We start from the raw sequence: 26,213 nt of genomic DNA, 5'->3' as shown, positions 1-26,213 counted from the left end.
ATCACAGATTCACAGAAGGGTTTGGGTTGGGAAAGGACCTTAAGATCATCTAGATCCAGCCTGTGGCAGGGGATTGGAACACCTTCCACTAGAGCAGGTTGCTCCAAGCCCTGTTCAACCTGGCCTTGAGCACTGCCAGGGATGGGGCAGCCGCAGCTTCTCCGGGCACCCTGTGCCAGCCCCTCACCACCCTCACAGGGAAGAACTGCTGCTTGAGAGCTCATTTCAATCTCCCCAGTGTTTGTTTGAACCCATTGCCCCTTGTCATTCTGAGGAAGACTGGGAAGCAATAAGTCCACTGTTAATCAGACTTGCAATCAGTTGACAAATAATGGGCTTACTTTGCGTTACTTCTACTTTATTGTTCACGTCTTAATACTTTTAAAGAGTTACATGTTTTAGAAGCCTGATTAACAGGATTTGAATTTGTGGGATAGCTTTTTGAAATACTGTAATACTGTTCAAAAACTTCACAGTTTTTTGTTCTTGTTTATGTTGTAATGAAGTTGAAAGTGTCTCTGTATAGTCTAAACACCTGAAAGTTGCAAAGGTTTTCTGTCTAGCCCCTAAACAGTTGATTTGGGAAGTGTCCTGTAACTTTACCTCTCAATTCTAGTTTGCTCTAAAGATGAACTAAATACCCCCCCCCCAAATCTACGTATTCAGGAAGATTATCAGCTGCAAACTGTTGGAAGCTAGGAGAGTACTCAAGAAAAGTGTTAGATAGACTTATCCTGTTCCTATTGGCATCTGTTTTTCTCCATTCTTGGGGCGAGAATACATAGCTATCTGAGCCTTGAGTCTAATTTAGTGCGTTTGTTTTCATCTTCCTGTGTTACTCTTTGCTTTTCAGACATCAGCTAAACTTCTACATCTATTAGCACAGTTCAGCCAGCGGATTTACTGTGATTTCAGTCCCTCCAGAGTGTTATCAATAGAACTGTTGCCCAAATACCAATCACAGGATTAAAACCCCTTAAATACACATTTACAACCCATTTGGAGAACGTGAGTTGCCAAAAGGTCACAGGGTAAAATAGAACCAGCAAGATTTGACAGAGGTGTGTTGCAGAGCAATTCAGCATGGTAGTTCTTAACTACATGGACTTGACTTCTAGAGGCTTTCTAGTGGTGATGGTAACAATGCTTTTTAACTTGTATTATACACAAAACCCCCATGTATTCAATCCAAGAGTGCTTGAAATATAAGTATCACAAAAGTGCATTTTTAGGGCGCTTCAAAATAAAACCAGACTTCAAAGAGGCCTCTTTGTACAGGATAAATGTTACGATCTGTCAGGATACAGAACCAAAGGATAATAATGTTCCTTCCTAAATTCATGTTGCTGGTGGGTTTTTCTCTGCTGCTTGCAAAATTGGCATACTGGGGTCCTGACCAGGCCTGTTCAAAGGAGGAGGCTTCTGTAAAATTCAGCTGGTTGACAACACATTTTGGAACTGAGCATTGAGGCTGTTTTCTATACAACAGGCTTGCTGTCAGCGCAGCTGTGCTGCTCAGGAATGTGAAGAGATGTGAACGCTGACTGGTTTAGCTGTTTTTGGCAGAAGCCATTAGCAACTATGTTATTATATTGACAAAACTTTTCTTTTGCTGGTAAAACTGGTCCGCTCAGAGATGCGACCCCACAAATGGGTTTACGTTCTGGTATGAAGTTTATTTTGCTTCAGAAAGCTGTATTTGTCCTCTATTTGCAATGCTGTCTCAGTGCCTCTAGAGGACTTGAGGGCTCTGGTATCAAACAAGCTTCCAAAATATATCAGTAATCCAAGCTAAGTAGAAAAGGGTGTGGAAGCTGAAAGGAGGTGTGTTGAAACAAAGGTTGCCGAGGAACAGATGGGAGCTGACAGGATCCCTTCTCTGTTGGTAGGATTGATGTCCTTGTGTGATTTGGATCTACTGTGCACCTCCAGGAAGGTGGGCTTTCTAGCTGTGTGACACTAAATCTTGGAGTTGTGTTGTTTCTGTCATCAGCACACCATCAGCAGCTAGAGTGCATTATTTTTTGTTCTCTGGAAGTGATTGAGCTAGCCTTTTTCACTGGCATTAAGCAACCTAGCAGGAGGGCTTTGCTGTTTTTTCCACTGTTATTTCTTCAGTCGCACATAGTCTGAATATCCAAAATACTGTGAGTTTGGGAATAAGAAACAGTTGAAAATGAGTGGTACTCTGAAACACTGTGTTCCCATTTGTTGTTCAATATGAAGCATATACGAAGTTTAATGAACAAGTCATAATTCTTCCATGCTTTAAAATGAAGTATTGACTTTCAGCTGTGCGTGGAAGTAGTATTTTTCTTATGACTTCATGTTCATTGCTTGTTCTTTCATCTAAATAGCAGTATTTTGTATAAAATCTGAAACTTCAGGATTTTGGACTCTGTCCTAATGAAGAATACCATAGCAGACAGAGCCTGCGATTCTTAAAATTTGACACTGGGTTAGTTTACAGTGAATGAAACCAGATTAGGCCCTGAAATCCTGGATATGAACAGCATGGCAACACAGTACAATTGTGGAGACACTCACTGATGGTTTAATGTTTATTTTTCAGTAGCTATTATACTTGGACTGATGCCTAGCTAAGTTAACAGAAATAAAGCTGGAAGATTTTAGGCAGCTTCAGAAGCCTTGCAGTAGGCTTTTGTAAAGCAGTATTTATTGTGTTTGAGTTCTAACATCCTAAAGAGAAGTCCCAAGAAAAGATCACCAAACATTTTCCATGTTATTACTAAAGATTTCTTTGCTGGCTTCAAAAGGAAATATTTTTTTTTTCAGGGAATCTCCCTTCTTTTAGCCTTCTTATCTTCTCTGTGTTTTATTAATCTTATTTTCATTGCCTTATTTCATATGAAGATTGCAGGATTTGTTTTTGTTAGTTTTGTTTTGCTGTTTAAAATGGTTAGGTTTTGAGATTTCATCAAAGAAATGAATATGACTTGTTAAAATGGTGCAAAGATCCAGTGTCTTTGTTGTGCCCATTCATGGTATTTTCTGTGGGTGTTGTTAGATTGTTAAGAAGACTGTAAGTAGCTGGTGTTGACCTGAGAATGTTTCTCAGTAAGCATATGGTCTTCATTACTTCTGTTTTGAAAATACTGTGATAAAATAAAACACTTTGTCAGTAGCTAACAAAGAAAAAGAAAACAGTTTTGGGTGTAGGAGACGCAAACTATTGAAAAATAGCCTGTATTTTGTCATTGTTGGAAATGAAAATGGTGGCAATATTTGGCACTTTTCCATGTACTTGAACATTAAAAGCATTCCCCATCCCAGTGTTTGTCAGAGTTGGCTGAAACCCACTGATCTGCAAGTTGTCTTGTAGAGAAAACATCATTGGAAGCTATAGATGTTACTGCAAAGTAAGAGTGTAATGAGAATAGGTTTGTGGGTAACAGCCCTCCCATAAGTAAAGTTCTTGTGAAGAGAATAATCTGTTTGTGATACATGGGACAAGAAATAACTGTTCAAATTTTGGCAGAAAATTCCAGTTAAACATGAAGAAAAGCTTTCTGATAGATGGGATGACTTCCTTGTCCAGGAGTCAAGTCCTAATGGATGTTGCAAAGTGAGGATGGGGTACCTAGTGCCGTTGTGATCCTGTCTTGCAGTGACCACTGACCTCTTTCCAAGAGGAGAATGGGAGGCTAAAATTTTGTAATGCCTTGTAAAAGAGTACATCTTTCAAACTAACTTTATGGAACGAGGTGCTTACTCATATAAAACCATATTCTTTGTACAATAAGAAGGTGTATTATATCCTGTACTTGCTCAGGGTATATAGTGTGTGATTGTTTGTCAGTTTCTTTAATTTCTGTCAAATTCAAGTCATGATCCTAAGATATGTGGAGGTGAATTTAGTAATGAATCCTAACTTCTTTTCAACTGAAAAACCTAAATATAGTAAAATACATGGTGTGGGAGTAAAGATACCATCTCCTCTGCTGTAAATCACTCTAATTCTATTAATTTTGTTGCATTTCTGAAAGCCTTTACAAAGTGATATCTCAAGATGTTTGAGTACTCTGTCCAATCAAAAGCTTGTTCACTTGTTAAGACTGAAAAACTGGTATCTTGCTATATTTTGTATTGTATTGATTTAGAAGGTGTTTCTCATCAATGAGATCTGAGTCAGAGAATATGATTAGAAGTAACTGTGTTAGGAAAGTCTTGGGGGGGGGGGGGGGGGGGGGGATTAAGGATGTGAAATATCACTTGTGTCCACTACAGATTTTTTGTGAAGGCCAAAATTCTTTTCACATATGACCTTTCCTAAGGAGCCAATTGGCAAAATCTGTTTAGTAGAAAAATATTCAAGTTAGGCAATACATTGAATTGGTTATTAGATTCAGCTGTTTCAAGTAACCAGATGCATTTACTTTTTACCACTTCACATATTAAATTCCTGTAAATGATCAGCAACAAATATGTTTAACTGTGCATTATAATCAGGGAATCTGTTAATGATAAGAATATTCAAGATCACTTTCATATGTATTTCCGAGAAAAGGCTCTTTCAACTCTTCTTGGTGTTCACTTAGTTTCTAATGTATTGGTAAGTTATTGCAACTTTCCACTTCCATCTGATCTGCAAGAACAGTTCATTTAAACTTCAAGCTAGGATTTAAACCCTCGTTAGGTTGCATAAGAAGATGAATGTTGTATGGACTGCAAATGAAATTCATGTTGCAGTTCATGATTTCAGAAATAGGAGGTAGGTGGGTGTGTGCTCATTCATTGAACTGTTGACCTATTTTGTGTGTATAAACCAAAACCAAATATTTTTAGGCTCAAAAAATGTCAGTAAAGTTATTGGGTTGGAGGGACAGCCTGGAATTTTAAGAATGTATTGTATTCCATTCCATTCCATATAAGTTATTCTTTGGGAATTAAACTGTAGATTTGGTTTAGAAATTTTTCAGGGAATGTTTGGAAAAATTAGAAAAAAATCCATACTGATTTTGAGTTTGATACTTTTCCAGCTTTAGCCTCTTGAGGGATTATGTATTTGATTTTAGAGGGAGAGTTCAGGGTTATAGCACATGCTGTGTGTGCACACGTGGAAGTGCAACCCCTGGGTATAGCGGAGCGCTTCTTCATTGGACGTTGCTGCACAGATTTGTATTGTCTACAAAAGTATGTACAGTCACAACAAATGAAGGTCTCTTCAGGTAATACCCATTTTAGAATTAAAGTTGTCTGATTCAGATGAGAAATAATTATGCAATTAAGTAGTTACTTGAAATTTCTGCCCTAGGATAATCATTCCATGTGTATCTCACATATCCATATCCGTATGTGGCCTTAGAGTTGAGACTCCTTTGCGGGTGTCCTGACATTGCTCCTTGGCCATAGCATTATGAATATTCATAGAAAATACACCTTGCAGGTAGTACTTAGCTTTATACATTTTTTCACTTCAGAAATAGCAGGATTGTTAACATCTATTGAACTGATGTCTGATATCTTTGTGTGCACTCCTAGCTGACTCCCAGCATTAGCAAGGCGTTTCTCAGTAACATTTGCTCCTTTACCTTAGTAGTAATAGCATGGCAGAGGTGGGTTTGTGTGAAGGAGTTCTAGCAGAGTAGTGAGGACACACAGGTTAGAACAGGCAGCTCACCTCTGAAATTTAGCTGGTTTCTGTGCAGGTTTTGCAACCTGGATGGATTCTGGGGGATGCCACTGCTACGTTGCTAGGTGTAATTTACTTCGCTATTTTAAAATTAGTCTAGAGGGCCACAAAGGTGCTGCAAGGGCTGGAGCACCTCTCCTATAGAGAGAGCCTTGGAGAGCTGTGGTCCTTCAGCCTGGAGAAGAGAAGGCTTAGGGAAGACCTCAGAGCAGCTTCCAGTACCTGAAGACGGTCTACAGGAAATATGGAGAGACTTTTGAAAGGGGCCTGTAGTGAGAGGACCGGGGGGATGGATTTAACCTGATAGAGGGGAGATTGCAATTAGACATTAGGAAGAAATCCTTCCCTGTGAGGATGCTGAGGCACTGGCACAGGGTGCCCAGAGAAGCTGTGGCTGCCCCATCCCTGGGGGTGGGCCAGGTTGGACACTGGGGCTTGAAGCAACCTGATCTAGTGGAAGGTGTCCCTGCCCATGGCAGGGGGTTGGAACCGGATGAGGTTTAAGGTCCCTTCCAACCCAAACCATTCTGCGATTGTAAGATCAGCTGTATCTGTACCAAAGCAGGTACAAGGAGTGAGTTATTACCTTTAAGAGTGTGTAGTTAGGAATGTTTGTATAAGCCCAAATCAGTAGTGGGGAATCTGTGTGTGTCTCAGCTTCCTTACGAGGTGGGCGACAAGGTTTGAGTACTTCATCTGTCATATAAGAGCTTAAGTTTTCAGTTGAAATTCTGTTTTCAGAAAATGATCACCATATCATGTTTGATTTCTGAGATCATGTAGGAGAGTGCCTCCACTTAGATTGGGAAACCCCTTCTGCCTTGAAATTCAGAGTAACAAGTTAAACCTTAGCTGACTTGGCAAAAGAGAGTGTCAGGAGCATCTGTTAAGTAATTTCCATTTAGGTTATAGAGAGAAGAGCTGCTTTCTTGTAACTTAGAATTGGCATGTTGAAAGGCTAGAAAATATGGCCCAGAAGTTTGCAGGCCTGATTCAGAGCCTGTTGAAAACCAGGCTTGTGTTGTTTGAGGTGGTCCACAGCTGTGTCTGGGAAGACCGTGTTTTCAGGGGTGTTGTATGAGGTTGGGTACCCAGATCACATGAAGATTGAATGGAACTGGACAACTGGCAGAAGCAGCTGATTGTGCCCTTCTAATCTTTCAGTATCTAACTCCTAGCAGACAGTTTTGTATTTGATTTAATGATTTTATCCTTGCCTTCCGATTTATAACACCTGATTTAGTTTAAAGTACAGAGTTATAACATCTAAATCACCGTGTGTAAAATCAATGAGGTAATTGATACATTGTACATATTCACAATCATCAGTTGGGAAATGAAATGTATTTATCAGATCATTGGCCAGATTTTATGCCTGCTGACTAAGGTTGTATTCTTAACTCCTTTCATCTCTTCTGACAGTTTACTCTGAGTTCACCTTTTTCATATCGGTTGTGATCTCCTGTAAGCATGCTTACCCAGGAAGTTGTACTTCCTTTCCTTCTGACCAACACATGGCGAGCATTTTCCAAAAGTCATTACTCATTTTGCTAACGTATTTGGCAGCTCTGACATTGCAAAGTTTCATATAATGCGTCTGTTAGATTTTGGCTTTTGTCATCACAGAGAACTGCTTGTGTTGTTCTGCTTGTTTCATTAATCTTTATTAAGTAAAGATGTAAGCTGTCTTTAATTGAATGTTTTCTCTTGGCACCAGAACAAGTCAGAAGGTGTTTCTCATTAATTTGTTATTCAGCAGGGATAGCCATCTATCTGGATTGAATTTGTGACAATGTTTAGTTCCTATTTGTAGAAATGCCTATGTTGAACATACTTTTCTATGTTTTGCTCAGAATATCCTACATAGGCTGAGTTTATAATGTCATTTGTCATGTGGGAATGGAGCTACAGGGAACTGGTCTGTGTTGACAGCGTGTCTGTATGTTGGTTTTTCCTCTCCTCTTAGTACAATGTGTTTTATATTTGGTCTTAAAAAGTTTCATCATGCTATCAAATCATGAATAAGTTCAGAAATGGTGGCTTTTGGTTTTCTCTAGTTACACAAATATTTTGGACAAAGGTCATAATGAGAAATGCTGACCTTCCTTTTTATGACACAGAAAATCATGGTCAGACTTCCCTGTAGTAGTTAATTACAGGGCCATCATTAGCTTGAAAGTGAGTTGTACTGAAGAAAGGAGAGTAGCAGTTTCAGGTGTGGCATGAATTCTTTCCTCGCCCTTCCAGTTCCTGTATTTTTAGTCTTTGCTTTAAGATTTATTACTTTCTCTGTTGTTTTGTGGAAGGTAAAAACTGTATTTGTGATCCACTGTCCTGGGGAAAGCATTACATTTCATCAAATACAGGTCAAATGTAGAAGAAGCTGAGAAGTGAAGAAGCATTTTTGTTAACCTTTGTAAAAATCCCAAATGAATATAAGGTGACCCACACAAAAATACTGGTTTTAAGGTGATTGTCCTTTGAGTGACAATATTGCAACACATTGGCCTTTTTATCCCAGATGCTTTTAGGCAGCTCCTAGCTGAAACAAATTGTTTTTTATACATGTTAGGAATCCTGTCATCATATCGTCAGTAACTCCTAAGCAGGGAAGCAGGGTGTCCAAATGTGTGTTCAGTACATGGCTTGGAATAACGTAGGATCTGAAGACACATGGAACTTTGTCTGGGACAAAGTTGTTTATTTGGTTTGCCTGCTTTCTTAAAATTTATGAAGAATGTCTGCTGTAAATGTAGCTAAAAATCCCACTGTCATCTGGCAAACATGAAATAGAGCTATATTGTAGCTGACACAGTATTATAAAGCTAAACCTGGAAAGACACGTTAGTCTGTTTTTCTAACAGTTCTTTTTGGAAACGGTTTTTGCTAGATTTTTTAAATTTAGTTTGACATTTTTGAGCATCTGGCATTTGGCAGCTTCACTAATAACACTTTTGTGCAGTCTAACAGCTTTTACTGTTATTACATTTTTCCTAATCTCCAGCCTGACCTTTCTCACTTCATAATATTTATTTCAGTCTCTCAGAACAGAATCATTTAGGGTAGGTTCCAAAGCAAAGTATGTCTCTCTTATGTGATGAATATATTGACCATTTTAAAGTAGATAAACTAGCAGTAGTTTGTTATGACATGTTATTTTTTTTTCCCCAAACTTTTATCCCATATGATGCCTGCGGATATTTTTCCTGCGGTATGTTCCAAAGCTTGAGTGCCATCACATGGCACTTGTACACTAAACACAGAAATGATTAGCTTCACCGTGTCAGAGGTGACTTCTGCTTTTCGGACTAACCAGCCCCCTTTCTTCAGAGCAGGAATGTTACACCAACCCCAGAGAAGTAGCTGAGATTTATTTCCCATTGAAGAGTGTCTTTATTTTATTATGTCTGTTTGATCCAACTTGAAAAATTTGAGGGAAATAAATACTTTCAGTCCTTCCCTTTGTCAGGAATTGTGATGTCTTAATAATGGTGCAGTTTAATTGGATAATAGAATCACAAAATGGTTGGGGATGGAAGAGACCTTAAAGCTCATCCGGTTCCAAAACCCTGCCATGGGCAGGGACACCTTCTACTTAGACCAAGTTGCTCTAAGCCCCATCCAGCCTGGCCTTGAGCACTGCCAGGGGTGGAGCAGCCACTTCTCTAATAGCAGCAGTCTCACTCTTAGTTTTAATTGGAATGGATATATATTGCCAGTATTTATAGAAAATTTATTTGTTCCAATTAATTTTACCAAAAGAATCTTCAAACTATCGCAGTTAGTGTCTTACAGAAAGTTACTTCTGTAATGCCGCCACCCGGCAATGAGGATCTTGCTGCAATCCTAACTTTTTTTTTTCTCTATTCTACTCAGTGCTTGTCAGGCCACACCTGGAATACTGTGTTTGGTTTTGGTCCCTGCTGTACAGAAAACATGTGGGCAGGCTGGAGAGGCTCCAGAGAAGGGCCACAAAGATGATGCAAAGAGTGGGAAGCCGTATGAGGAAAGGCTGAGAGAGCTGGGTTTGTACAGCCAAGAGAAAAGAAGGCTCGGGAAAGACCTCATCACCGTGTTCCAATATTTAAAGGGTGACTACAAAGAAGATAGAGACTCTCTTTTTACAAGGAGTCCCATGGAAAAGATGAGGGATAATGGGCATAAGTTACTCCTGGGAAGATTCAGACTGGACACAAGGAAAATTTTTCACAGTGAGAACAATCAGCCATTGGAATAAATTTCCCTGGGGAAGTGGTAGATTCCCCAGAACTGAACAGCTTAAGATTTGACTGGGCAGGGTGCTGAGACATCTAGTCTAGATCGTGCTTTGCCAAGAAAGGCTGGACCAGATGATTCTTGAGGTCCCTTGCAACCTGGTATTATGTGATTCTGTGATAAATTACTGTTTATCTTGATGTGCTTATCTTTCACTTCTGCTAGATAAATATTTTTTTAGGCACCTTGAGCCTTCTCTTGTTGCTCTGTATCAAAGATTTGGCCATCAATCAACTAGAGGCTTTTTTAGAACAGCTGTGAGCTGCATTATTCCATATTGGCTGCCTTATTTTATGAAACTTTAATTGGCATATTCCCCCAAATATGAAGAAAAAAGAAAATCAGGTACTAACAAAGAGATAGTGGAGATCTTAGTTAAGAATAGTCTTTCAAAATTTCCAGCTGCAAATTTATCTTTAACCACTTGGAATGTTCTGAAAAACAGAGGATGCTTTGTACAGCCAGTCCGGGCCCTTCTCTGTTCTCGTCTGAGATGACGATACAGGATTGCTGGTGGAAAGCTGTGGCATTCACTTTGTAAATGCTTACCCTAAAGGCTTGTGTTTCCTTGAAGCCAATCCAAAGTAGCCTCTGCAGCTTGTTCTTTCATACTTGCATCATATCCAGTTCATTTTTCTTGCTCACAAAAAGGTAAAGACAACAAATGTACACTTTCATATGCAGAAGATAGACTTGACTGCAGGGTCAGGACAGGAATAGGAGTAGTTACATGTGACTGTGCTGAGTAAGCAAACAGTCCTTCAGTGGACAGCTGGAGTTTGTGTTCTGGTGGTTTCAAATGCTTGCTATGCAGATTAAATAATGCGTTGGCAATGACAGTTATTAGGAGGCCCTTGGAGATCTGACTGAGGGTTATTTGGTCTTCTAGCTCAGTTTGACTGAGAAACTGATTTACATATTGCAGCAGAGCAAACCAGCTCACACTGCAGGGATTTTGAGATCTAGGTTGTGGCAGGTATCTGAACACATGCTGACTTTCTAGTGCAAGACGTAGAACAGGGATTCTGTGAGTTGAATAGGGACTTAGAGAGTGCAGCTTGATTTTGTTCTTTCCAGCTTCTCTTTCACATAAATCTAAAGCTTTATATGAGATTAGGCATCTGTGTTGCTCTCTCTCCATCTGAAATCAGAATCACAGAATGGTTTGGGTTGGAAGGGACCTTAAAGCTCATCCAGTTCTAACCCCCTGATACCCCCTGGTCCGGTAGACCAGGTTGCGCCAAGCCCCGTCTGGCCTGGCCTTGAACACTGCCAGGGATGGGGCAGCCACAGCTTCTCTGAGCACCCTGTGCCAGTGCCTCAGCACCCTCACAGGGAAGAATTTTTAACAAATGTTTAATCTGAATGTCCCCTCTGTCAGTTAAAACCATTCCCCTTGTCCTGTCCCTACAGGCCCTTGTAAAAAGTCCCTCTCCAGATTTCTTGTTGAATGATTTATGATCATTCTAATTGAATGATTTTAATAATTCAAAAAACTCTCAGTTTTATTAAATTAAGTTTTAAAGTCTTGTCTCTCTTCTGAAATATATTTCCTAAAATAAAAATACTTTAACTGGACTTAAGGGACTACAATAAATTCTCTATTGGTAGAGTCATCTTAAATACTGTCTGTAGCCTCTGGAGGTGGACTCCACTAGAGGGTAGTTCAGAGCAAGAGTGTGACCCTTTTCCTTGTCTCACCTTCAGAGACCATCATGGTAAAATCTTTTCTTTCTGTATTCATCAGGGATTCTCTTTTTAGCCTTAAGTGTTTTCCATTGTATAAACTTGATAAGCCACTAAATAAGTTGTACTAAAAACAAGACCTCATAGCAGCCTTCCAGTATCTGAAGGGGGGCTATAGGGATGCTGGGGAGGGACTTTTCATTAGGGACTAGCGACAGGACAAGGGGTAACGGGTTAAAACTTAAACAGGGGATGTTTAGATTGGATATAAGGAGGAAATTCTTTCCTGTGAGGGTGGTGAGGCACTGGAATGGGTTGTGCAGGGAAGTTGTGAATGCTCCATCCCTGGCGGTGTTCAAGACCAGGTTGGACCGCCTTGGGTGACATGGTTTAGTGCGAGGTGTCCCTGCCCATGGCAGGGGAGTTGGAACTAGATGATCTTAAGGTCCTTTCCAACCCTAACTATTCTATGATTCTATAAAAAAGGAACTTATATTCAGATTTAAGCATGTGTAATTGCAAATTTATGCTTTTGTATGCTGAATTCAAATGTGAGAACATGGGGTACTGGGTGAAAACCAATGGCATTTTTATATCTGTAATACGTTTTACATATTTATATATATATATGTGTGTGTGTGTGTGTGTGTGTGTGGGTGAGATCCGTGCATCAGTCAGACAATTTTCTGAATGTATTTTTGTGTTCTTTAAACATTTTGGGTTTCTGTTCATAGTTATTTTGAAAACATCTGCACTGGCTTGCTCCACTGACCTGCGTAGCTTACTAAAATAATGTTCAGCCTTTACTTTTTACCTGGATAATGAGATCTTTAATTTTTAGCAATAGCTCTTTGTCACTTAACTCTTACAGTTAGATGGCTGCCTCTTCTTCCAGGCATTTTATTTGTCCATAGTTCTTAGAGCAGACCATGTCCATTGACATCAGATTTTGTTCCCATACTAGCTTGGCCAATTCAGAATTCGGAACAGAAGCGGTATTGTGTGTGTATTTTCTTTTTTATCTATTGTGACCTGTGAAAACTAATTGAACGCTTCTTAGAACCTCTGATTTTAAATAGCAAGCCAACAAATAATAACTTTTATTTTGAAACCAAGCTGTTATAATGTGTGAAAAGGAATTAAAACCCTGTATTGCTAACATACTACTAGAAAAATGCATGACTTGTTGCCTGAATATAGTATTTGAGGGGTGGGTGTTTGTCCTTAACGGGAGGGTATTGCAAAGCATTTTAGGGTTGTTCTATGTACAGAACGCTTAATTTTCACATGTTTTCTGTTTATGAAAACATTTGTGTGAGCAGACATGTTGAGATGTCTTTTCTTTGGTAATCCTTGAGGCCAGTACATAATTTCTCACTTACTTCAATGTGCTTTTCACTAATCAATTAAAGTTGTTTTGATTTTTTTTTTTTTAATTGAGCACGATTCTGTTTTTGAAGTGGCCCCACACATTTAAATGGTTTTAGTGCTACAGTTCATTCCAATGAGATAATGTTGTATGCCTAGTCAGAGCCCTGCAGAGCATTTTTGGGTGGATCCACCGTATTTTATTTGCTAGGGTTTAATTCTTTCTTCTGTAGTGCTTGTTTTGAGGCTACATTGACAAAGTCAATGTGTTGGCTGTAGTATTGTGATGTTTTCTGTGACATGGAGTGTAGAAGTTGAGTTTCCCCCTCAGCTTTGCACAGCGTGGATCTAATGCATTCATAAAAACATCAGGTAATTAAAATAGTTTGTGATCTAATGGGGGAATCAATATGGCTAGTGGATAGCATTTTGCTTCATATTATTTACTAAATATTAGAGTAACAAAGAGCTTTAACTTCAGTTTGAAGCAACTGTTGTTCTTTTGCCCTGTTCACTGCAAGTCGTTTATGGATTTTATACAAACAGCATTGGTCCGACTGGAGGAACTGAGGAAGATTACTCCAATGAGTAATGTTTTCTAATTGTGAGCTGTAATCAACAAACCCAGTGTTTAGACTGTCACGTCTACCAAACAGACTGTCTGTATATAGAGAAGATTATTGCGGGTGAATAATTAAAAGGAATTTAGGAGATCCGGGAAGTTTTATCTTGCAGTGGATGTTGATATATATTTGTTTTGATACTGTCCTCACAGCTAAGAGTAATACAGAAACATTACCTTAAAAGTGCCAGCCAAACTAGGCATCTTGTCTGTGACAAAGATCTCCTGTTTGCTCCTGTAAGTAGGGGATTTCTGCTAGACATTACTGACAAGGGAAAAGAAAGCCTAAGAATAGCTTCTAAACTTGCTACCTCTTTGAGGAGAGACCCTTAAATCTGATTCTTAAGGGTTCTGATGGTTTCTATTAGTTTTAATAGTAGCAATCAAACATGTTGCTCCTTCCATATTGGCTTCTCCCCTCTGTGTTGGTCACTGGTTCCACAGAAGAAAAACAGACTCGGCTCTTTGATCACTTAAGGTCATTACATTGTACAGGCCTGGTACATTAACTGTGTCTAATTTCAGCCTTAAATTATGAACTTATACTGTAATTGATGGGCAGTAATCCCTGGCAGGGGAATAGGATTGATGCGTGGTACTGTAACCTCTTCAGTTGATCCTGTAAGACCTCCTCAACTGGAAGATTTAGAAGAACATGATGAGTCGAACTAGAGAAAAGGAAGAGAACATCCTTCTGCCTACAGCTGTTAATCTATGTTAATTCTCTAGCTGAATGAAACTGCATTTGGTTTTCTCTATTCTGCGTTTCATTGCTTCTAACTCATGGGAAACAGATTGTGTGTACTTGCGAAAGGGCCAGCCCTGCCCTCTGTTGTAAACAGTATTTTATTTTGAAGTTAGCTCTGTTTAGATGTGCAATAAAATAAGAAAAGTAAGGGGTGGGGGGGGGAATACATGTGTCAACCATAGGGTCATGATTTTAGTAGCACTTGTGGAATTCCAGATACCCTTATGGCAGTGTGAGATATAATACAGACAACATGGCTCTGTTGAACAGCAGGTGAAGGCCAGTAAAGACAACGTAGAGTCTCTGAAATGACAACTGAATCCCACTTCAGCTGACCCAGGAAATTACAAAAGGAGTTCTGTCTAAAGTGAATGAAACATAGCAAGGCCAGGAGCCTATCTAGAATAAAGATCAAACACATCATCAACCCTCACACCACAAATCCAACTGTTTACTCTTAAATCTGCAGGAATAAATAGAATACAATAGCTTTCATTGATTGTGCAATCTGATAACTCTGAACAAAAGCTGATGGAGAATGCTAGTTAGTTCTCTTTTGTACTAAAATAATAATATGTGTTTATGTTGTACTTGTCCATGGTTAAATTACTAATTATTGTCTTCCTGGTTTAGGTTATGGTCAGACTGGTCCAATGGTTCAGAGAGGTGGATATGACTCCATTGCAGCTGCTGTTTCTGGTCTCATGCATATCACAGGGCATGAGGTATGGTGCTCAGCTTACACATTTAATAAAATCTTTGTGCCATATACTAAAACTTGATGCTGCTTGGAGCAAGTTAGCTTATGCTAACACGTCTGTTATGCCCTTCAAAATCCAATAAGAGGTCTTCTCTCTGGGAATCTAAGAAAATTATAGTCCTTATGTCCAACTGTCTCACTCCAGGCTTGCAAAGCCAATGCCTGAGAAACAGAAAAGGGCAGAAAAATGGTATCCTAAATATCCAGAGAATAAATTGTAAATTTATGTTAGTCTGTTAGTGGCCACTTGTAGTCACTTCAAGAGCTGTAATAGACACATTGTTGACACCTGAATGGTGGAACCATGCATATGCATGGGAAGTCTCATCTGTGCTTTGATACTGGTATTTTCTCTTTAAAGAGGGAATTGTGAAGCCACACAGGTAACTCTGACAAACTGTCTTTTCACCCATCCTGCCTGAAAATAAGTGGAGAGATGCCATTAGTGGTTCTGGAAAAGCTTTATTTGCTGTTCTTCCCACTGATATCCAAGATCTTTGGTAGTTGCAGTAGTGCAGGAAGCATTACAGAGCTCTTTTAGTATCTGGATTCCAGGCATACATAAAATGTGTGTCTTCACCTCAGAAAAATGCTGGTCAAATAGGCGTTTACTTAAGCTGCCTTGAATCACCTACAGATGAAGGGAATGTGGTCTCCAAATGTCTGTCTCAAGTGTGGTAGTGTTACAAGTCTGTTCCATGCATCATAAACATTATCTAGTCTTCTGTGGAGGTGCTCCTGATACTCTGGAAGCAGTAGTGCAGATCTTTAGAGTATGATGCTTGCCTGCCCTAGATAAACAAAGAGTTCATCAAGTTTCTGTACTTAGTGTCAGATATTCATGTTTAACTATGTTGTTGAAAGCTAACCACACACGCTCTGGATGTAACTCTACTGCAGGATCAATATTCTGCCAATAGATTTGTTTTCTGCTGAGAGCCATGACGAGCATCACAACTCTGTGCTTGTGGCAATTATTGTTACCAGAGTCATTCTTTCTATTAAAAAACCCCACCAAAATAACAAAGAAAAGTCAAGCATTGTTTGAGTAAGCTGAAACATCTTCTGCCTTGTGTCCTAAGACCCTAAGACTGTCTGCCTGTTGCTGCCATGGTAATGATACATACTCATAGGATGTGACATCTCAGAACATGAGAAGATGTCAAGCTGAGTGCAGGCTTTACAGGTACTTCTCTTCAAATGTATAAAGCAGTGGCTAATCACAGTAATTGTGATGTTAGTAATATTTACTTTCTGACCTCGGTGTCTGTAGAGTGAAGGCTAGTGCTTCCAATATAATGCCAGGAACTTCAGGCACACCTCAAAATATACCAAACAAAATTAAGTGGAAGTGTAAACTGTGAGAAAGAGGTAAAAGTTGTTAGTACCAGTCAAATAAAGGAAAGTATGTTGAAAAAAATGAAAACAGGACTCTTGCAAGGCTTCACAGTGGTATGGCAATGACAGAAAACACAAGTGTTACACTGAATAACTGCGTTTAAGTTGTATTATGAGAGTAAGAGTCCTCAGTGGCCATTATGAAGATGAATTTTATTATAAGATTGTGTTAACATCTACAGTGGAAATCCAGATGTTCGCATCACCTCACCAGGACTGGAGGCAATGTAATCATAGGAATCATTTAATCATTGTTAGTAACAGTTCTGTGTATTCACTGGGGGCTTTTAATAATTCATTCAAACTTAGTCATTCTTTTGTATGATTAAAATAAATATGCTAAGACTTGCTTCTTTTTTTTTCTCTTTATTTGAAGTTGGTCATAGAGTATTTCATCAGTTTCTCCAAATCATTTTCTGATGTACAGAGGGACAGTTTTGTTTCAAAGGCCAAGTGATTTAAAGTTCCGTGACTCCAAAGAAGCAAATGTGCCTTCTGTTACTGTAGTGAAAATAACTTGAGAGGCTTTAAAAATCATATTGTGTGCTTGTTTGAAAGTTATTTTAAAACAATTATTAATAGTAAAATATTCCATGTTCTACATTTATGTTCATGTGACTGGGATGTGTTTAAAATTCCATAAAAGTAGCTCTGAGAAAAGCAGATAACCTTGTTTTAGCATGTGGAAAAGTGGCTAAAGAAGAAAAAAGAATCTTACTCACTTTTTCATGCTGTTTTTCTTTACTAAACCTTGAATTATTTGTTGATTAGATAACATGGAATTCATATACTAAAAGTAACACCATTTGAAGCATATAAGACAGTCTGAGAGAGTTGGGCTTGTTCAGCTTGGAGAAGTCACCAGGGATACGTTATAGCAGCCTTCCAGTACCTAAAGGGTATCTACCAGAAATCTGGAGAGGGACTTTTTATAAGGGCATGTAGGAATAAGGGAAGGGGGAGTGGCTTTAAACTGACAGAGGGGAGGTTTAGATTAGATAGTAGGAGGAAATTCTTTAGTAGGATGGTGATGAGGCAGTGGAACAGGTTGCCCTGTGGCTACCCTGTCCCTGGCAGTGTTCAAGGCCAGGTTGGATGGGGCTTGGATCAAGCTGGTCTGGTGGAAAGTGTCCCTGCCCATGGCAGGGGGCTGGAACTGGATGAGCTTTAAGGTCCCTTCCAACGCAAGCCAGTCTGGGATTCTGTGATATTTTAGTAGATCTTTTTTTTCCCTCTAAAATAAAATTGCAAATACCAAACTTATGAACTGGGGGAAAAAAGTTACAACAAATGATACTGGTTTTGTATTGTATTGCAATAGCTATAGTTATCCAGCATAACTTCAGTGTAACAGTGTTATGTGGAATCTTCCTTTCAGTAAAGAAGACATTGAATGTGCTTGCAGAATGGTCTTAGAGGTATCAGCTGATGCAGTAAAGAAACTTGTAATGAATTCGACCAGCAACAACAAAACACCTAAATACATCAATGAGGTGCTTAGTTTTGAGGTATACGTATTTGCAGCTCCTCACAAAGCATTTTAATAGTAGGATACTGAAATTATGTCCTGTATTTGACACTTTAAAACTGGGTAGAACTAATAGGAATATATTTTCCATCTTAGCTTAGAGAAATTTGATGTTGTAAATTTCAGTTTGTTCCAACCATCTAGCTGCTGATTTAATGTCTTGGGAAGTAGTTTACTGTTTCAGATCATGTAACTTTATTGGGTACTGTGGCCACTCTTCCAGTCAGTGATGTCTTAATATTAAACCATGAAATAAATATATTACCAACAGAGGATTTTGAGCAAAACTTCAACCTTCATTAAGTCTGTCACATATGTAACATTCATTTTCTTCAGTAGTTTATTTCATGTAACGCTATAATTTTTGAAGCGGTTAAGAGACCACAGTGGAATAGGGTAGAATTTTCTGACTAAAATGTGTGTATTTTGTCCAAACTATCTTCTTATTAAAGGGATAAAATTAGTGTAATACAAACGTGGAATTTACGAAAGATACACAATAACATCACATTTGGCACACAGTGTAAATCTCTTTAAAGGGAAACAAGGTCATGTGCTTTATACATCTGATTTTTAAGTTCTGAGTGAAGATTCCTGCATAAAGAAATTCTGAATAGCTTGCTTTTTTTATCCTTTTTTTTGCTAGGAAATAGAAGCTACTGAAATGACAATGCTGATTACTTTGAAATGCTTCCGAGCAGAGCTCTGAACCTTAAAATCAAGCTACAACTTCTGCAGTGTTGCAGAATAGGCACAAACAGCTGCATTTGTGCTAGTGAGGTTTTTTGACGATTTTACAAAAACAAAGACATGGAGTGCACAGTAGAATGCAATCTTTAAACCATGTTTTCCTGTGTAGAAACCTGCATGGAACTGAAGCTCTTACCCTGTACTTGATTACCTCTGTGTTGGAAGTGTAGGGCACCTGTGTAACTTGAAGTTCCAAAGTGTTTATTGAACATTTGCATTTGTGGGAGATCTGTTTTGTGTAAATCTGTACCACATATCCATTTTGACTGAAAGTGGTTGTTTCAGGCCACATTCAGTGTTTCTTTACATAAATTAAAACATGCTAAAAAGACAAAGTTTACACCGATGACACTTTTATTGTCTTGGATGACATAATTTATAGATATTTCCTGGTTAAAAACTGCATTCCAATTTTATATTTGATGAACTGAAAGCTTTTTTTTTTAATATATTCAGATACATCAGTGCCAGATGAATATCTCTTTGAAAATTTCTGTGACTCATTGAGGCAATAGCTTGTAATTAATTAAATAAAACCCAATTTGGATACAAATCCCCTTCCATTTCCAAGTGGATTATTACAGGCAGTTTTTGATAGAGTATCTCTACAGTGGTGCATTCTTGCTTGCTAAAGAAACATCTTTGTTTTACTGAACATGAGACAGCAAGACATGAATGGGATCTACAATACCAGAGGGGCCATTCTTCAGCTTAAAACCAAACCAACTACAATAAAAGCGCACACATGGCATATAGCTCATTGCTGTTGAAAAAATATAGCCATTGCTGGTTCATATTAGCTTCAGCAGCTATTTCCCATCTGTAAGGACTACTGGAGTTAGAATGGTTTTATTAAGGATGTCATTTCAGAACAATTTTCATTTTTAATGGATAATTTTTATATTACTAATCTAATTTTGGGAAGAAAAATTATGTCAGTGGTTAAAAAAAAACACAACTAAACACAAAAAAACTTGGGAAAGGAAGCATCCAAGATGTGGAAGTTGTGGCTATCTCTGGGCCAGAAATTGCTGACAAATTGTAAGGAATTTGGCAAATAGCAAAAATTAGGAATAAAAGTGTAAACTGGTGGTAAGATTGAGCAATAGCAAAACACAGAGATGGGGAAAAAAGGGTCTGCTCTACTGAAGTGAATCTTTATCTTTTCAAGTGAACAAAGGGCAGGTCCTGGTGCTGTCCCTGGTTAGGGTTCAACCCAGCCCTTGTGCCTGGATGGCAGCTTTGATTGCTTAAAGCACTTTCTCCCTGACTAGGGCTACATCTTGTCCTTCTACCAGAATGTTAATACCATTTTTGGCTGGCAGGGACGGTAGTGGTATTTGTTACTTATAAAACAATGAATGAAAGCTGCTGTATAGATCTTTACTTTGCTCAGGGAACTAGGATAACATTCACTACACAGAAGTACTGAGATGCTGTGAAAAGCGCTGTCTAAAGGAAGGTTATTTCTATGTCTGTGTAATTTATCCTTCATATAAAGCAGCTTCATATCCCTTGTTCTGAAGGATAGAGATTAAAACCTGAATGAATTCATTTGACAGTACTTAGAGTTGTGCATCCTGTCACAGGCTGGTTTATGGCACAGGTGGACATTAGAGGATGATAAAAGAGTGACAGATGGTAGCTACTCATGGATCTTGGTAGAAGGACCAAGGAAGAGTAGAGATTGTATGGACTGCTGTGCAATTATAGGTTGCGGAGTGTGAACATAACTCTCTTGAAATCTTAATGTATGATTCTATATAGCAATTTAGACATGACTAATTAAAGTCAGAATCTGAGCATCTGACCTCAGACTTTTCCAAGTGGGAAATGGGAGAAGATCTCAGAAGAAGCGCTTTTCCTATGTAGAAGCCTAATTTGACTGAAATTAGTTCCTTTTGCCATTGATTGGAGAAGGGCTATATTTTGTGCCATTTAATTAGCCAGGTTCTGAAATACACGATATAAAATGAAGATTTGTCCCTTGGTGCCAGCAAAAGGGAACACCTGCTGAAAAAACGTGTCTGAACCAGCAACTTTCCAGTGATTATTGGTCAGGAGGTCAAGAATTTGCATGCATTTGTGTACGTAATGTGTACATGGGTAAACAAAACAAAGTAGGTTTTGATTTTCCACTAGGAGCCTGGAGTCTGTATACTGGAAAATACAAACCTGAGGTTTGGGGTTGGGGGGGGGGGAAGGGGGTGGCAGAAGAGGAGTGAGAAAAAGAGTGAGAAGAACAAAGCAATATGGTTCTTCCTTTCAAACACACATGAACTGGGTCAGCATACTGTGGAAATCTTTTAGACCTTTGGCTTCTAGGCATAATGAAGTTCAGTTTTCACTGGATTCTCTTCTCTCTAACGGTACCTTTTTGCATTGGTGAGTCGAAGCATTATGTTATTAGGGCCAAAAATAGCATAATAAATCATTCACAACTTGCATTCTGCAGCATCATGAAGTTGCAAGCATTGTGTAGATACTGTAAGAATATCTGTTTTTAGTGGTAGTTTTTATACTTCAGTTCACTCAAGGATACTCTCATTTCAGTTTGGAATGGCAAGACATGTATGCACTTTTTTCACGAATCTGGTGTTAAATGTACTGTATCAGTAATAATTTGCCTGTGTTTTCTCACCTCCTTCCCTCCCCCCCCTTTTTTTTTGTTTATTGTTTGTCTTACTTTGTTTTGGGGTGTTTTCTTCTTTTCTTTAGGATGGTGAGCCAGTTAGAGCAGGAGTAGCCATGACAGATCTTGCTACTGGGTTGTATACATACGGAGCAATTATGGCTGGTTTACTTCAGAGGTATAAGACGGGGAAAGGACTGCACATTGACTGCAATCTCTTGTCGTCTCAGGTATGAGTTTTTAACATTGCTTTTAGTTGTGTAGGTGTTTGAACCTAATAATACTATTTTGACGTAAATTAATGCAGATTAGTTAGTACAACTGTTGACAACAGTAATGCTATTAGTGGCAGTTTCCTTATTCTGCCACTCTAATAAGTGACCATTTTATATAATGTGGTTATAGTTACTACTACATTAACTTTGGGTTTCAGTTTTCACAAAGGACCTCTGTGTTCTTTGAAAATAATGGGTTAATCAAAGTTTATAGTATCCCTGAGATTGTAAGTAACAGCTGTAATAGACAGTTTGAGATAGACAAGCATAAATGGTGAGACCACTGTAGGAAGGGAGGCTGTGGCACTGGGTAATAAATACCAGAGTGACTGAGTGACTTGTGCAAAATCACCCTGAGTAATCAATTTTCACCCAAGTGTCAAAGTGATATAATCCATGAGGTCTGCCTTTTGGCTCTGAGAGTTCAAGTATAAAGTAATTTTGAAGACGCAGTGTTTTCTCTAGGCATGTTAAAGACAAATCTCATCAAAATTGTAAAGACAAAGATGGTTTGATCATGGAAGGTATACCATATACCACAAATAATGAGAACTTTAAATTATCCTTGAACGTTTAAGCACCACTGGCGCAGTGATTTATAATTCAAAAAAAGAAAGTGATGTTTATATGAGCTGTGTATGATTGGATGGTAAATTATCTGGCTTATGTAGATACCTGCTCATAGAAACTGTATATATCATGCGTAGGAATTTTAGGTTCCATTTTAAAATATGCATCAAAACTGTATGCAGTGCTCATCAAAGGTATTACAGTGCTCCATTATTTTATTCTTTATTCAATTGTATTTTTCTTTATCTTATACCTGTGAGTTCATTTGGGAGATAAAGTGTGTGATATGTGAGTACATGTTGATAGAGTGCCTATTGTGCAAGAAGTTGGCTCTGGTGTGAGCAGGAGGTTGGACAAGATGACCTCCAAAGGTGCCTTCCACCTCTGTCATTGTATGATTAGAATGATTCAGACTAATGATTGAGGTTGCTCTTGTTTTATTACCTACTGCTCTTTAAATACCTGAAATCAGACTGGGGAAGGAGGGGAAGTCCTTGTTTAAATCAACAAAGATTTTTTACTTTGTTTCAGAAATGTTTGCAAGGACTGAACTCTTCATCATACTTACGTGTATTTGTAAATTCTGTGTCTGGATTTAAAAATGTAATGAGCAGTTTAGAAAACTATTTTAGATGTATGTTAAGCTCTTACTGAATGTCTTGTATATATATGGAAATTTGTTTTTTGTTTAAGGTATCATAGTGTTTTATATTACGGCAGCTCCTTCTTGATCCTTTTAATTTCTGATTTAATAAAGGGACTTCTAGTAATTTCTGTTAATTTCCAGAGTAATTCTGTTATTTCTGATTCCTTATTCCACTGCTTTTTTGGGTCATTTTTTAGAACCTTCTTGATACTTACCAAATGCTGAAAGTAGGAAGAGTTTAAGTTAGGTGGTGGTGTAACTCTTATTTCGCCTTACTTTGTCACAGTCTTTTTCCTTGGGTAGGATAGATCTGGCTAGGCACAGAAGTGTTCTCATACTGCATTATTTCCATCTGAAGCTCCACATCGTTATCTTTCAGGGCTCTCACTGACATAGAAAAGGAAGGGAATGAGAACCTGGATAAATGGTAGTGAATGAAGCAGACAGGTGATGTGACTTCTGTGTGATTACCTGAAGCAGTAGTAAATTGTGAAGGGACAGTTTAGTGATTTCTTTTTTTCTTTGTAAACATTAAGTCACTTCATGTTTGTTATCAAATTATGGTTACCTAAAAATTATTAAGAAGCAATTCCATACATGCACATTCTTATTGCAAGATAAGGTTGGTTTTTTTTTTATTTCAGTGTTGGTTAAATTAAACTGAAATAAGTTGGTATTTTGGAATAGAGTGTGGGTATAACCTTTCATTCAGAAAACAGCTATTTTGCTTTAGATAACCCCTTTGCTTAAGTCCAAATTAACTTTAGGTTGTTGGCCCAACACGGTAATGAGAACACCTATTAAATTGGAAAGAAATATTTACAGATGAGGTGCTGGGGTACTAAAAATAAACTCATGTGATCAATCCCATTTAAAAAACGTGTTAAAATGAAGAAGAAAATAACTGAGACCCGAGTCTCTCTGAGAACATTTAACTTTCCTGGTTTGTTTTCTTTCTTTTTGCAAAACTGGCTGTTACTTGTAAGTCTTTAAGGGTGAGTGTACTATCTAAATCTAAAAATTAATGTAAGGAGAAAATTGCTCTTGCAGTACTTCTGCTGGTAATGTTTTTCTTAAAGGAAAGGTAGATGATTACTGTGATACGATCAGGCTCCTAAAAGATCTGTGCTTTCAAAGGGATTATGGTTTTACATACCAAGCTGAGATATCTAAAGCTAGCTCTTCCTCGTGTGATGAATGTTTAAAAAGAATTGCCTTTTGAAGTCTCTCACGGGTGCTGCCAATGCGATGAGGACCCTAATGTTGTAGACTTTTAGTTTGTTAGGTTCTTACTGCAGCTGATTAATGGTGGGATCTGAGGTCAAATGCATCGTGGTAACTTTTCCTTCAGTGTGAGTTTCACTGGAATATAGTAGTTTTTAATGAGAAAGGAATCTTTTTTTTTCTGCTTGTAAAACAAAAGCACTACTGAAACATCCTTCTTAGAGAAGTGTTACAACAGCAGGGACCCGGATGAAACTTCTGCCAGTATTTCATGTGCTGAGCTAATACAGCAGCATGCTTGACCTTTTGTCCATCCCTTCATCTAAACTGAGAAGTGTGACATATGTCTTCATTGGGCAGTGTTGATCATAGAATCACTTTGTTTCAAAAAGGAAACTCAGTGGTTAAAACACTTAAATCCCTGAAAACAGCTTGTTTTATTTTACAGCACGTCCATACCCATCTATGTCTGTGCTGTCACTTTTCTGCATGCCATGTAGAACTGCAACATGATTTGAAATTCATTCTTTTTCAGGGGGTGAAGGGCTGGAAGATGGGTTTGGTATTAATTGCCTACACAGATATGCTAATGACAAAGAGCATTGAACTGAATTCTACTGCCTACAAAAATGATCTGAAGCTTTTTAAAGAAATGCCCCACTGACTGACAAGTTTGTGTAGTATTGAACTGGTCTGTGCAGAACCAAATGATAAGTGAAATCATGTGCTCTGAAGAAATTTTATTTGTATAATAGCTTAAAAAGCTTTCTTTCAAATTCTGTATATCAAACACATTTGCCCTATAGCTTTATAGCAGCTCATGATTACCAAAGAGGCTTTTTTCCCCACAACAAAATAGAATTCTAGGGTTTTACTGACAAGAGAGATACGGTGACCGCTAGGATGTGGTTTTGCAGTGAGTACTAACTTTCTATATCTCTCATCTATAAACTTTTAACCCATGTCATACAACTCCTTTGAAATTTTTGACTTGTAGATGATTTACAGTTGCCAGCTCCAGACCTTTCAGCATCTAAATAGTGTCCTTTAGATGATGCTAGTAAATAAGAAGGAAGTGGGTTTTGGATTTGGTTCCAATTATGCAATTGTGCCTTTTCTTCTGTTGTGGCTTAAAAAAAAATCTCTTGGAAGTTTTAATATCCTTCCTGTATTTAATTACAACCAGGCTCTGACAAATACTGTAATAAGCTGGTTTCTCTTGGATTGAAAATCTGCGAGAAGTATTTTACATTTCTGTAATTTTGGAGTGTATTTTTTTTTTGCCCAGATTCCACAGACAGGATAATGTGGTTAGTACTGTTTGTATTATATGATTGTTCATCAGACATTTCTCTGCTTCTCATTAATATGCTTTAGTTTGCCATAGTGAGCGCTTGATCTTCTCAAAAATTTGAAGTGACCCTAGAAAAATCGAGCAAAGTGGTATAAATCATTTTCTGTATTCCATCTGTGTGCTTTAATTTGGCAGTTAACTTTCTGAGATGATGGTGAGGTTTAGAAACTATTAGGTTTTATTTCTGCACCACTTTTCCCCAAGGTGATTGTCTTTAAGGCTTATCTATTTAAGGTGCTTTTAATGCTCTCTCATCAGAGCTTTTATAACATACCTTTTAGACTGGTAACACTTACAAACTGCCTGTAGGATATAAATGGCATCACAGGGTTCCTGAGCAGCAAGTCCTATGAGAAATACCGATCTTGGAACTAAAATACTGTTTGGGTGTCTTGACTGCATCTTGTTGCTTCTCTGCTTGCTTAACTGAGAGTTGCAAGCAGACTGACTTCAGAAAGAAAATCTGCTTTATTTAGAGGTCATCGCTGCTGGTGATTTTGGAGGCCAGCTAGGAGGACTCTTACACAGTTGTTTTGGGTATGGTTTGAATAAGTGTTTCCTTTTTACAAGCTTATAAAGCATCGTCTTTGCAAAACACTGTGTTCTTAATCTCTGTTATGATAAATAATTGTGTGTGCACTGTACGGAGCCATTGTCTTTTTCACTGCACAGCTCTGATATGGAAAGATAATAAAATCTGAATCAATGTGAACATTTCTTTAAA

At 38.3% G+C, this 26,213-nt stretch overlaps 1 protein-coding gene across 6 annotated transcripts in view; it reads left to right on the top strand.

Moving 5' to 3' along the window:
- The window catches only part of SUGCT (succinyl-CoA:glutarate-CoA transferase), a 308,838-nt gene that overhangs the window by 22,956 nt on the left and 259,669 nt on the right, over nt 1-26,213 (top strand). For all 6 annotated transcript variants that reach the window (XM_062625432.1, XM_062625428.1, XM_062625429.1 and 3 more), the window contains 2 exons: nt 14,986-15,077; nt 21,507-21,650. In XM_062625432.1, the coding sequence (XP_062481416.1) occupies nt 14,986-15,077; nt 21,507-21,650 (236 nt within the window). The remainder of the gene's footprint in view (nt 1-14,985; nt 15,078-21,506; nt 21,651-26,213) is intronic.

This window comes from Pezoporus occidentalis, unplaced genomic scaffold (assembly GCF_034315485.1).
Source record: "Pezoporus occidentalis ecotype Australia unplaced genomic scaffold, CSIRO_AGI_Poc_V1 ctg28, whole genome shotgun sequence".
Classification (NCBI taxonomy): Eukaryota; Metazoa; Chordata; class Aves; order Psittaciformes; family Psittacidae; genus Pezoporus; species Pezoporus occidentalis.
The sequence above is the reverse complement of the archived record's forward strand: the minus strand, read 5'-3'. Positions and strand labels throughout refer to the sequence as shown.